General features: G+C 41.2%; 1 protein-coding gene across 11 annotated transcripts in view; it reads right to left on the reverse strand.

Moving 5' to 3' along the window:
- The window catches only part of cfap46 (cilia and flagella associated protein 46), a 150,784-nt gene that overhangs the window by 114,630 nt on the left and 22,124 nt on the right, over nucleotides 1-14,030 (reverse strand). For all 11 annotated transcript variants that reach the window (XR_013809895.1, XR_013809896.1, XM_079690984.1 and 8 more), the window contains 3 exons: nucleotides 12,040-12,152; nucleotides 8,871-9,083; nucleotides 7,155-7,356 (listed from right to left, as the gene is read on the reverse strand). Coding sequence is in view for 9 of the 11 variants with exons in the window: in XM_079690984.1 (XP_079547110.1) it covers nucleotides 7,155-7,356; nucleotides 8,871-9,083; nucleotides 12,040-12,152 (528 nt within the window). In the remaining 2 variants the exon portion in view is untranslated. The remainder of the gene's footprint in view (nucleotides 1-7,154; nucleotides 7,357-8,870; nucleotides 9,084-12,039; nucleotides 12,153-14,030) is intronic.

Below are 14,030 nucleotides of genomic sequence, written 5' to 3' on the forward strand. Positions count from 1 at the left end.
AACCACGTTTTGTTAAACAGGATAATATCCACATTGTACTACTTTATGATTGTTGAAGTGTTCTGTAGATGCAATGGCCAGAAGTTAAAAGCTATAGCATTAGGTTATAAACAAACTTCATCACGATGGAATAACTGCACATTGTCACGGTTAAGCTAAAGGCGAACTTGTGACGGTGTGATGATGTTTAGTAGTTTATTTAGTCACCTAGCTTTTTATGACACAGAATCTTTGGAAACTAACAATTTCTGACTTATTTGATGTCTTAGAAAAAAGCTTGAAAATCTTTTAAGCTTGTGTTAGCCACAGAGCTAATTTCAGGCATCTAACTCGAACACGTTCCAGTTATCTCCAGGTTTAAGGACTCATTCCTACAACACTACTAGAGTTAAAAAAGCTCAGTGAAAAGAACATGACATTAACATTGTCAGGATTACATATAATCCTAAATGATGTTAAGATATTCATGTTTGTATCATATACCATAGAACAAGATATGTATTATACAACTTTGCAGAGTCTGGACCTTCTCTAGCCCAAGGCCATCTCCCAGCCTGTCAGCTGCAGACTCGACAGACTGACTGAAATAAAAGCCTGAGAATTCAGTAAGACTTTGTTCAAGTTAGACACTTTATCTGACCCGGATGTACTGTCGACTATTTATAAAAAATGTATTGGCAAGGATAATTTTTTATCTTTCCTTCAAAAAGGAAACAGACAAAATGAAATGTAGTTAATAATTCACTAATAAAGTGCCTTTCATCTGGAGTTAGAGCTGATATTCGTGGTGGATCATTTGAATATAAAAGAAAAAAGCTGCAGCACATTCAGAGAACAGACACATTAAACTTCAGTGGCACAAAGACAAGCAGTCATTAAAGCTTCATGTGAGTGTGTGTGTACTGTATGTGTGTGCAGGCATGGTTGGATGAGTAATGTATGTCAAAGGATGAACAGGATAACAATATAAGTGCTCCAACTTCTCACCAGTGATGCTCGATAATGATATCATGTAAAGGAGGTATAAAGCTTAATGGAAAGCCATGTAGCTTTTGAAGCAACTTAAAATGATCAGATATAAAATTAAAGCTAGGAGGAGATGTTTTCCGGACTCGGCCAAGAGCAAATGTGGGAAGTTTCAAGCCGATCGGACAATGTACATAGGAGGTAAAGCAGTAACATAATCGTGTTTGATGGAGAGTGATCTGTCGCCATAGCAACGACATTTGATGACACCCCATAATAGGCTTAGATGACTTGAGGTCTACATCGTTATCAAAGATGTGAAGTTTTGGGCCGTTTGGAGCATGTTCATTGGAGTTATGAGAAAACTGTGTTTCATGGCGAGCATTGTGTTGCCATGGCAACGGCATTTGACAAAATCTCAAAAATTCAACGTATGATGTCTTAATAAGGGCTGGACTGTTAGCACACATGTTTTGACCATTTTCATAGGAGTTATAGCAATGTCTTGTTTAACATCGAGGGATGCGTTGTCATGTCAACAGCTTGTAAGGAAAACTCACAAGTGGCACATAGACATGTTGAGGTCCGGGCCATTAACCATCATCTGAAGTCTGGTGCCGTTTGGACGATTTTCCTTTGAGTTGCGACCATGTTGTGTTTAATGGCGAGGGATACGGCCTTTCCGTGGCAACGGCATATGATGTGCCCATGTCTCACGCGGGCTACATACTGTCATGATTTAGGATTAGATTACAATAGGATCTTCCCCGACCTCTGGTCTCAGACCCTAATATTCCTATCGATATCAATTATGTAGCGGTTGTGAGGACCCTTTTTCTGTGCTTTTGCCCGTCGTTTTTCCTGTTTTGTGTGTGTTTTGCATGGTTGTCTAACCAATTAAATTAAATGTATCCAATGGATATAAATCATGCAAGTTGTAGTGACGTGCGCGCGGGCTATCTGCCGTCATGATTTCGGAGGCTTTTTCTGTGCTTTTGCCGGTCGTTGTCCCTGTTTTGTGTGTGTTTGTCGCTCGCTTTGCGAGCGACAAACACACACAAAAACCCTGCCGAATACCCTGGTCTTCGCCGACCTCTGGTTTCAGACCCTAATGAACACCTTAAAAAATGTTTCGATACTGAATTAACAAAAGTGTGAATGGTACCACTGTTCTCAATTTAATTGCATGTGGTTCAATATCCCACAAAAAGTGCATAACGCTGTGTTCACACCGGACGCGATGCGATGTTTGGGGGCGGCGCGATTACATGTAAAGTCAATGCAGAGACGCGGACAGACGCAAATTCGCTCCGACGGCGAGCATGAAGCGGTGGACGCGGCGCGAATCACGCGATTGAACGGTGCCGCATCAAACGCGAGAGTCAAATTTTTTCAACTCAGCGTCAAATTCATGTGACGCGCTCTCGAGGAAGCCACTCAGCGGTGAGGATCTCAGCCTGCCGTCACTGACGTTCAACCAGAAAACATCAGCCGTTAGCTGTTAGCTTAAACAAGTACAAACCCAATCTCCATTCAGAAAACAAGCATTTTAAAAGTTTTTTGCCTGCCGTCTGTCTGCAGACTTGTCAAGCATTAATTCATGGTTTTTACTAACCGGTATCAGTATGTTGTTACTTCGGGATAATTTAGAAACGTGTATTACAATTTAATCACGGTAAAATATGTTCATTTTGTTGTAATTGTAGCTCCCGAGCCAGCGCGTCTTGTTTGAGTGATGCGAGTAAACACAGCTGGCAGCCGCGGTGAAACTCGAGCGATTAGAGCGAAGCAAATATTTGCATCGCGTCCGGTGTGAACGCAGCATAAGGCTATACAACAATTGAACGGGGCTCTGTCTCCAATGCTGTATCCAGTTCTCTTTAAAAAGGTCCAATGACATGCTTTTCCGGTTATTACCGTCCCATTGTGTGTTATGTAGCTTTTTTTGCATGTAAACGGTCTGCAGAGTCACAAACCCTCAAAGTACACCCTGTAGCGAGTAAAACTCTAACACAGAAAAGACCTGTCTATGCTGCCCCGGAACACCCCGTTGGAGATTTTTCTTTTCCCATTTTTTTTCTTCTGGGGCAGGTTGATGTCACGTCAAGTCCAAACACACACACACACACACACACACACACACACACACACACACACACACACACACACACACACACACACACACACACACACACACACACACACACACACACACACACACACACACACACACACACACACACACACACACACACACACACACACACACACACACACACACACACACACACACACACACACACACACACACACACACACACACACACACACACACACACACACACACACACAGTCCGCTCCTCGAGCCTCAAAGGGTGGAGCAGCGAGCCCCGCAACGTCCCGCCAACACGGCACCCAGACCCCATGCAGCATTCTCATCTGTTTGTCATTACTGGTGTCATTTTCTGGTTGCTAACGCCATTGTAAAACTTAAACACTGATGTTCAGCTGTCACGGTGGATGACTAATCAGAACAGAGTGGGCGAGCTGACCAATCAGAGCACAGTGGGCTCATAGGGAGGGGGTGGGCAGGAGCTCCAACAAGGGGTGTAGGACAGAGAGTGAATACACATACTATACAGAGATGCTGTATGAGAAACCAATGTGATTTTGGAACATTGAACAATGTAAATCTATTCTAGTAGACCTCAACAAGGGAATTATGATCAGTAGAAATGGTCAAGAGATGGGACCTTTAAACTTCTATAAGCTGGGCAACGCTGCAATGGGAAGGTTTCCAGTCCTGGGGTGAATCCTGGCGACAGGGGAGCGGCACCAATGCTATGCTTAAAACTGATTAAAATGTGTCACTGTATGCAATGTTTGTGTAAGAACCCTATAAAATTGACTTTTCATTATTGTCCTGTTTTGGCGAACCCAATGACGTTTTTTGCATAACAATACATCAAAGTGCTGCATTACAGAACATCCCTTTGAATGGATGTATGAGAAGGTCACTTTTTGGCACATTTTAATCGAGGTCAGATGACGTTAAAGTAAAAATCTCCAAAATAATGTCCAAAGCTTCCCAATTATTTTATAAAAATAAGTCAGTGTCTGTATGATACATTTTTGTTTGCAAGGTTGTAAGGTGGTTTAAACTTTAGTTTGAATAAAAGAAAATGTAAGAGTTTGAAACCTTTAAAGTGTATATCTGTAGAGAAGATTACAATTTGAATTTCTGAACATGTCTCGCAGAAAATTCAACAAACTCCATTCAGAGATTATGGAAACACTCCTTTCAGAGATTATGATTGATTTGTATGCCTTGAATGCTGGAAATTCAGACATTGTTTTAAAAGTGGAAAGATCAGAAAGGGAAAAAAAAGCAGCTTACTGTAAGTCACCACAATCAGTACCAGAGGGATTTGGCCGAGGGTCAGTCATGTGTGCTTCAACAAATAGAGTCAATCTACAAACTTCCATCTCAACACATTTACTTTTCTTTGTGATGTGCATGCAGCTTCCAGAACAACGTGTTTCCCAGTTTTCAATTACATTAAAATTGGATATTCTAGAACGCTCTGAACTTCATCAGTTGATCTCCAGAATTGATTATTTCCTATCTTTTACAGAAGTTTTGGACATAATTAGTGACCACTGGAGTCTTACCAGATATCTGAAACTAGTTATCTGCGTTTTAAGACTTTTCTTTTCATATTTATGCAAATTGTAATGTAACGTAATGAACTGCTTTGCAAATAAATGTTGATGTGGGAAATAAACGTATGGAAAGAGAGGACATTTTGATGCTCATGGTTATTGATGTGTGCAGCTTTTATGCAAATGAATGTGACAAAGGAAGTTTGTATTGACATGTTTATATATTCATTCAGGTTGATAATTATGCTCGCCCATATCTCTATATATGTAAATACAGCTACTTATACTGTGTCTCACTCCTATTGCTGTTGCCGCTATAACGCCTAGTTTTATCTTATCTTATCCAAATTTGGTTTGATTTAAAACAAATATTAGGAATGACATAATTGTATGCAATCCTTATTTGTAAAAGCGCTAAATGATACCTATTACATATATACATTATTTGTTCTTGTTGTAAAATTACACTGTGCAATATACAGTATATACTTTTATTCTCTGATATATCTCTATATTTATATGTCAACTTGATTTTTTAATGATGCTTCTTATGTTTTTTTCTACCTTGGATGTGTGCTCTTGCTTTTTATTTATTTGTTTGATAAAGAGGACATATTATGTTCCTTTTCAGGTGCATGTTTGTATTTCCTGCCTCCACTGTGACAGGTCACTTTAATGTTCAAAAATGTATTTTTTTTAGCCTTTGTCCAAAACTAGAGCCCAGTCTGATCTGAACCGCTTATAGATGTCCCACCCTTAGCAATCTCAATTGAAGTATCCCAAACAGAGCACGATACTCAGCAGTATTAACAATACATAAATAATATACATAAAATGAGTGATGTTGGGGTCATGGTTTGGTTGCAGAATGTCTAAGAAGCTTTCTTGATGCGTGGAAAGGGGGCTTAGGGTTGAGATGAGGTGTGTGTGAGTGTATGCATGTGTGTGTGTGTGTGTGTGTGTGTGTGTAGAGGGAGATTGAGGGGAGGCTTATTCAAACAGGGTCTTATTGAGAATGGTCACAGCTGATGGAAAAAAGGATTTCTTGTAATTGTTTTTCCTGGGCATGGGGACTTTCAATCTGCAGCCGGGTGGCAGCAGCTGAAACGCTGGGATGAGAAGATGATTAGTGTCTGGGTTGTGTTTTTCATTGTAGATTGGAAGAAAAGGTCTTGGAGTTTTTGTAATGTTAGTGTTGTGGCCAATTATCAAAGATCCATAGTTCCAAGGCCACTTAGTAGACAAGGCGATTTCAAGCTATGACTCACGTTTTTTAAAGCGTCAAGATACCTTTAATGAAGACCATTCAGTCACAGGTACATCTTGAGGGTTTTATACATGTAAATTCCATTTGGCGGTCCACCACTAAATTAGAGAAACTTTAACTGGATATTAGGGCTGAACGATATATATCGTTTCATGGCGATAACCGCGATATGCGCATGCGCGACATTCACATCGCAGGGACGTGCGATTTTATTAATTCTTTATAATAATCTTTTTTTTTTCCTTCATTTTTTTCTATTTTTTATTTTTAGGACGTGCGATATTAAGTAGGTACATTAACTCAAACACGTCATGTTACAATTATTTTTGCTGTTTGCTACAAAAGGAAAACTTGCGCGGCTCTCATGCCAGGGGTACTTGAGTGAGTGACATGCAGGCGCTGCATGAACAGCAAACCACCAATCACAATCATTCTTGATCAGATCATAGCAGGCCCCGCCCCGCTAGTTTGCAGACCATCAAAAAACCGGTAAAAAATTAGCAAGGCACAGGAGGACAATACCAGCGAGAATGAAGATTTACTTCCAAAAAGAAAAGCAACATCTGCCATCTGGAACTATTTTGGATACAAAAAAGTTCTTCTCTTCTTCATTCACACATGAACCCCGTTATTTGAGGGTAAGCAACATGCATTATCATGACATGTTAGATCATGACTTAAGGTATGATGAGTCAACCAGTTAAGATCCATCCGGTTAAATATAGTTAAAAAAAATGCAATATATATCGCAGGGGAAAAAAATATCGCAATGTCATTTTTTCTTATATCGTGCAGCCCTACTGGATATAATGAATAAATAAAAAGTACTATTACTATCAGGCGTACCACGCTTGCATAATTTCACTGTCTGACATTCTAAACCCTCTCGACCTGCGCACTCATCTGCTTTCTGGTATGAAACTAGGTCGTAAAAAATAATACTAAACCCTTGTGCAATCCAAAAAACTTGGATAAAATACAAAACTATACAAAAACAGTATTATTGTAACTCGTGATCAATAAAATCATATAAATTGAATTCAAATAGTTTACAACTTTCTTGCAAACATAAACATTTACCATCAGTTATAATAAGCCTAAATGGCTCTTACAGTTGGACTAAGGTTTCATCTTGTTTTGATGTGCTCTGTCCTTAGCTACAACAATATAAATGTGTCTGCTGTGGGATGAATAAAGGATTTGTATAGCCACACAGGAGTTCATTGCCCACATACCACTTCCACACAAACTGACATACCTCTAATGCCTTGCGAACATCCTGAAGGGCAACAGGGTCTAAGAAGACCCCCTGGCCGCTGGCAGCCTTCTCCATCCCTTTCTCAGGTCTGTTTTTGCTCCTGTCTGCCGGCGGGGCTGGCTCGATGCTGTCAGGTCCGCACAGAGGCTGAATCAGTCCCCGGGCTACGGCATCACACAGCAGCACAAATAGAGCACCATTCCTGAGATATACAAAACAAAGAATACTCCAAACTGACATTATCTGAAAGAAAACAGGGACTGAAAGTTGTCCTTGAAGGAAAACGAACATTAGACATCTTTGTTTTTATTTTTAAACACTTCCTGAAAGTGAAAACCCTCACCACAGATTTGGACGGCAAAATGTATATTTCCTTGGCAACATCACTACACGAGAATATCACAGAGTCCAAACATTCACATCATTAGTTCTATGCTCAAGGATAGTTTGGTGTGCTTTCCTGAGCATTCGCTGCTTCTTTTTATAGCTAGAAATAAGAGCAGAGCTTAAATGTCTGAGTGAGCTCAGTGCCCTGGCAAATACATTTAAAGTTTACTTTAATGCCTAAAATGATTTTCTAAGGACAAGTGCGCATAAGGCTGTATCAGCTGAAATCCTGAATCAGAACTATGTTTGCCTGGAAGTCCTCTGAGGGCTGAGTAAATGATTAATGGGCTGATGAAAACTTTTCTAAACTTAATTTCAAAAATATCATCAGTCTAAAAGCAGCAATGTGCCATCTGGGATATTCTGTTACAGAACTGTTTAAGAAAAACAACTGAGTGATCTAGTCTGTTATCATATTATGTGAAACCATCACCCTACACTTTCTTTAGGAACAACATCTAATTCAATTTAAATACAGTGATTCATAATAATAAATGGCCTATTTGATTATATACATGTACTTAATGGCATGGATACAGGACATAAGGGCTTGTTGGGATATCAAACCTACTCCCCCCTATTTTATTCAGGGTTGCTCACATAAATCCTCTGAAACACATCCACAATGAACTGCGTTTATTATATGTTTTTCACTGATTTACAGCCATGGTAGAGTACCGGAATGATGCGTAACTAAGTGAAACGTAGTTATCCAAACAAAAAAGTATCAGAAAATAGTAGTGTAGAAAACCATGGTCAGTTGGAATTCATTGCCTTTGCACTGTTTAAAAAAAATACTTAACATTGGTTCAAAATGTTGTTAAAACAATGTCTTCAATTCAGAAATTATGATTAAACTGTGTCTGTGTGTATGTACAATAAATGTTTGCATGTGTTCCACTCTTTGTGTGGACCGCAGGATGAATGGCTAATGCTCATGCTGGTGCTGATGAGACCATAATAAAGACAAAGATGCTGCATACAGTTGTTAGAAATGCAACTAAAAAAAGGCTGAAGCATTAAAAATGTTGATTTAGAAATTCAAATGTCAACGTTATGAATTAAGATTCACAGCTTTGAACTATTTGGTAAAGCTCTATCTGGCTTGGGGAGTAACAGATTACATGTAATGGGATTACATAATCAGAATACCAAAAATAAGTAACTGTATTCCCTTACAGTTAAGAAAAAACAAGGATTACTTGCAGGATTATGATGTATCAATAAAGTTCATTATATTATAGCTACATGTAGTGCCTGAGCTTCCTTTTTACTTTCATTCTTCTTTTTCTTATTACAATTTGGAATGCGGTAGCCTACGCAGCCTACCTGGTGAACTCTGTCTTCTGGAGCATGGCCACCAAGCTATGGAAGGTGGGAAGCAGGCGACGGTATTCCCCAGCTGCCAACAAGTGGCTGCTGTAGTTCCACAGGTAAACGGCTGCGTTCGCTACCACCCACGGCTCCCTGATCTCTGCCCCGAGCTCCGCTGCCCGCAAGAAGCTGGAGGTGGCGTAGGCAGAAAGAGCCTGGATCCAGTCTCTGTGGGAGAGGGGGGGAGTAGAGAGGGAGAAGAAGTTTGAGTTTGAGAGAGACAGTGGCCACATAGTGCTGTCTCTAGTGACCAATACAACTAAAGGTGAAGAAGTCAAAGGATGTTTTAAAACGTTCCTTTTAAACTTTTACATGAATAGTTGCTGAGAGGTTTTGTCTGCATGATGCAAAAGGCAGAGTGTATTGCTACCTTAACAGTGTCAAATATTTGTTGTCTAATGAGGCATTCAACACCAATTTGTTTTAGCAGCAGGATGCACAGTGATAGCTCACAGCCCAAATTATGTTACAAAGTGCTGGAGGTGAACTTCAGGCAAAGAGAAGCAGTGTAGTTCCACTGCCAAATTTAATGTGTCAGGTCTTGTCAACGGAGTGGTGGTTCCCCTTTTCAAAAAGGGGGATCAGAGGGTGTGTGCCAATTACCGAGGCATCACACTACTCAGCCTCCCCGGGAAAGTTTACTCTAAGGTACTCGAAAGGAGGGTCAGGCCGATTGTCGAACCTCAGATTGAGGAGGAACAATGCGGATTCCGTCCTGGTCGTGGAACGACGGATCAGCTTTTTACTCTCGCAAGGATCCTGGAGGGGGCCTGGGAGTATGCTTATCCAGTCTACATGTGTTTTGTAGACTTGGAGAAGGCGTATGACCGGGTTCCCAGGGAGTCACTGTGGGAGGTGCTGCGGGAGTATGGGGTGAGGGGGTCTCTACTCAGGGCCATCCAATCTCTGTACTCCCAAAGCGAGAGCTGTGTCCGTGTCCTCGGCAGTAAGTCGGACCCATTTCAGGTGAGGGTTGGCCTCCGCCAGGGCTGCGCTTTGTCACCAATCCTGTTTGTAATATACATGGATCGGATTTCGAGGCGTAGTCGTGGGGGAGGGGGTCTGCAGTTCGGTGGACTAAGGATTGCACCACTGCTTTTTGCAGATGATGTGGTTCTGATGGCTTCATCGGTCTGCGACCTTCAGCACTCACTGGATCGGTTCGCAACCGAGTGTGAAGCGGCTGGGATGAGGATCAGCACCTCCAAATCTGAGGCCATGGTTCTCAGCAGGAAACCGATGGACTGTCCACTCCAAGTAGGGAATGAGTCCTTACCCCAAGTGAAGGAGTTCAAGTATCTCGGGGTCTTGTTCTCGAGTGAGGGAACAATGGAGCGTGAGATGGGTCGGAGAATCGGAGCAGCGGGAGCGGTACTGCAGTCTCTTTACCGCACCGTTGTGACGAAAAGGGAGCTGAGCCAGAAGGCAAAGCTCTCTGTCTACCGGGCCATTTTCGTTCCTACCCTCACCTATGGTCATGAAGGATGGGTCATGACCGAAAGAACGAGATCGCGGGTACAAGCGGCCGAGATGGGTTTTCTCCGCAGGGTGGCTGGTGTCTCCCTTAGGGATAAGGTGAGAAGTTCGGTCATCCGGGAGGGACTCGGAGTTGAACCGCTCCTCCTTCGCGTCGAAAGGAGCCAGTTGAGGTGGTTCGGGCACCTAGTTAGGATGCCACCTGGGCGCCTCCCTAGGGAGGTGTTCCAGGCACGTCCAGCTGGGAAGAGACCAAGGGGTAGACCTAGAACCAGATGGAGGGATTATATCTCTTCTCTGGCCTGGGAGCGCCTTGGGATCCCCCAGTCAGAGCTGGTTGATGTGGCCAGGGAAAAGAAAGTTTGGGGCTCTCTGCTGGAACTGCTACCTCCGCGACCCGACCACGGATAAGCGGGAGAAGATGGATGGATGGATGGAGGTCTTGTCAACTCAATAAAGAGAAGAGGCCGTTTAGACTGAGTGGGATCCCGGAGCTTTGTAGTATGCGCCTATATTATGTGGGTCCAAAATTGATTGCATCATTGATGACGTTTGAAGCAATGCCCAAACCAAGTACTTGGCATAAGAATGTTATAGATCTGGTTTGCAGTGGTTCAAAAGATAAGGAAACAAAACCTATTTTATAGCATTTGGTTGATTGTGTCCTTTCCCTTACTGTCCTTTCATCTTCTTTTACAAATAATGCAATCTGTCAACTTACATATAAGAAGCAAATGAGCAAATGTCACTGATGTACAAGTTATTGTACACTCAGTTTTAATAGCCACACAAATAGGTGGTAATTAATGGTTGCTCAATATTACTCCATTTATTTAGCAACTAATGAGCTTTTAATTTGGCTTCCTTCTATTAACACAACAGGACTTTTTTTCTTCAAACAAGCTCAAAGAAATGGCTCAAGGTCTTGTTCATTTTGGTTGTATAGAGAAGCATCCCTTGCTTCCTGCTTTTGAGTCTCAGGAGCTCACTCCCTGATGCTGAGACTTTTTTGCCAGGCACAGTCTGCAACCCCTCAGTTAGCAGCTGTAACAAATGGACGTTTTCCTGAGCTGCTCTCCTGCAATAGGAAATAATATCTCTGCTCCGGGGAGTGAGCTCTCTTTCTCCAAAACATAAAATAAACAAAGTTAAAGATTACTTTAACTGATTGGATTTTTCCAATAATTGTCAATAGATATTGCGATAAAGGAAACTGGAAATGTTTCAATTTTTTTAGGACTCAAGATACATATCATTTTTATTGAATTAGTCTTACTACTTATTGTATAAGCATATCTTAATATAACAAGAGATGGAAAACTGAAAACAAAAAAAAAGGACATTTGGTCACTGATAAAATGCTTGTGTGTTCCGTCAGACTGTTTCCGAGGTACCATTGCTGCTAGAATTGCTGTTATAGCTATTAATAATTACAAATACAACATTATTGTAGTTGTTTGATGTGATTATATACAATGTTAAGCTGTTCATATCGTACATCTGGACTTAAATTGCATGCAAAATGTTTGAAAATGTAAAAGAATAGTTTTAAATGCATTACAAGGCAGCAACATACAGAGTGTAGACAAATGACATCCGATACAGAAAACATATTTTAGTTTTATGTCCGTTCATATTGTGTTTTCACCTGTAAACAACACAGTGTGGATCCTCTTCAGACAGACTCGTCTCACTGTCCACTGCGGGAACCACAGGGCTGTTCAGCTGCCCCCCCTCTGCTAGCAGCTTCTGGACACTGGCCTGAGCAAGACAGAACAAAGTCACTTCTAAACTTCAAAAGACGATATTTAAAAAGGCGACTTCCTGTTTTGATAACTCTATAATAAAGGAGAAGAGAAGACCTTACACTGTGCAGTGTTTCCCCTACCATTGTCTTGGAGGGGTGCTGCGCCCCGCCAACGGAGCCCCACGCCCCCCCTGAAATTCAAGGTGTTTAAAAAAACACATATAGCACTAAATTGCAACTAATCTATATATACTGTCACTTTTCACATTGAACATGTGCTCTTAAATAAACTAAACACTTTCATTTTAAGTTGTGAGTTTAGTGTTTTTGACCCTAAGAAACACTGATGCATTAATCAATAACAATAATCCCCCCCCCCCCGCGCTCAGGCAGCACCCCCCAAAGCAGTAAACCTAGGGGAAACACTGCTGTGTTAATGACAGGTTCTCTGGAGCCATTGCAGCTAAGCTGTAAGAGATCAAAGCAAAAAGGCTGGCGAGTATTTTATTTTGATGGCGGACAGGTAAGACAGGAAGAAGAACCTGTCTTCGTCAATGGAATGAGACGTAGTTATATTATTTATTAATAATTTATACTCAAGTTCTCAAAAGTGAATTCCATATATCATGGAACAAAGAGTCAGGAAAAGAGTGAGCAGAAGCTGCTGTGTTAGTCAGTTTCGACAAGGTCATGTAGTTACAGAAGATAGTTGTCTCCATTTTCTTCAAAGTGCTGTCAAGTTAACACACCGATGGACTTAATAAAGACTTGGAGCTGCAGGCTTGATGGGAAGTGGGACTACACAATAAGACATGCTCATAGGACAAGCACAACAGTGTTTGACTCTAACCAATCAACATCTGCCTCAAAAGGCTTGTTAAAGATCCCATAATGCATGTTTGCTTCTGCAAGCAGTCTCTGTTTCTCATACAACATTTTCAAAAGAACACCTCGGACCCAAAATACAATATTTCTATTATCTGAGGATTTTAAAGACTAGCACCTCATTATAAAAACACCTTCATCTACAGAAGCTAGAAGTAAAATGCAGGTAGAAGAGAACATTTTGAAAAGCATTTAGTAAATTAGGTACTATGACAAAAAGGAAACATCCTCTTTATGTAAATATTTGCAAGACACAGCCTTCCCATTATCTAGGATTCTAGGCCATTTGCATCCTCTAAAGCAGGGATGGGCAAATGGCGGCCCGGGATGGCCAGCTCCTTTTCTAATTAACATAAAAAGTACTTTATTTAGCCTCCATATTGTTTATGGTTGAATGTGGGCCACGGAAAAAAAAATTATACTTAAGTGGGCCCTGAGTTGAAAAAGGTTGGGAACCGCTGCCCTAAGCTGTAAGCTAGACCCTCCAGAAAAACGCGTGCAAAAATCCTTGATTATGCGGGCTAAATTCCTTGATTATGCGATTAAACATGCAGGGTTTTTCTGTGAAATTGCGAAAAATGCGGAAAGCTGCGAAATATGCTAAATATGCGGGGAAAAAGAATAACAATTTTTTTAAATATTGGGCTGTCTTATTTATTCTCTCTCACACACAACCTGCCACTAACGTTAAACCCCTTTACTATTAAATTAAACACATTCAATGTTTATTTATTGTAAAAGCAATTGGGCTATTTTAATCTCACACACACACACCACACCACCCCCCCCCACACACACACACACATACACACACACACACACACACACACACTTCTCCGCCTCATTCTGTTTTCATTTACTCGTTCGTTATCTGACCAGCTTCAATCTTGTAGGCTACTCACTTTGTTTCTTGTAGCCCTCGAAAGGGTTTTGGAGGATGATGCCTCCGTGAACGTGAGTTGTTTGGCTTTCTTGTCCGCAGCATCAGAAAGCATTTTCAAATGTTT

This window comes from Notothenia rossii (assembly GCF_949606895.1).
Source record: "Notothenia rossii genome assembly, chromosome: 6".
Lineage (NCBI taxonomy): Eukaryota > Metazoa > Chordata > Actinopteri > Perciformes > Nototheniidae > Notothenia > Notothenia rossii.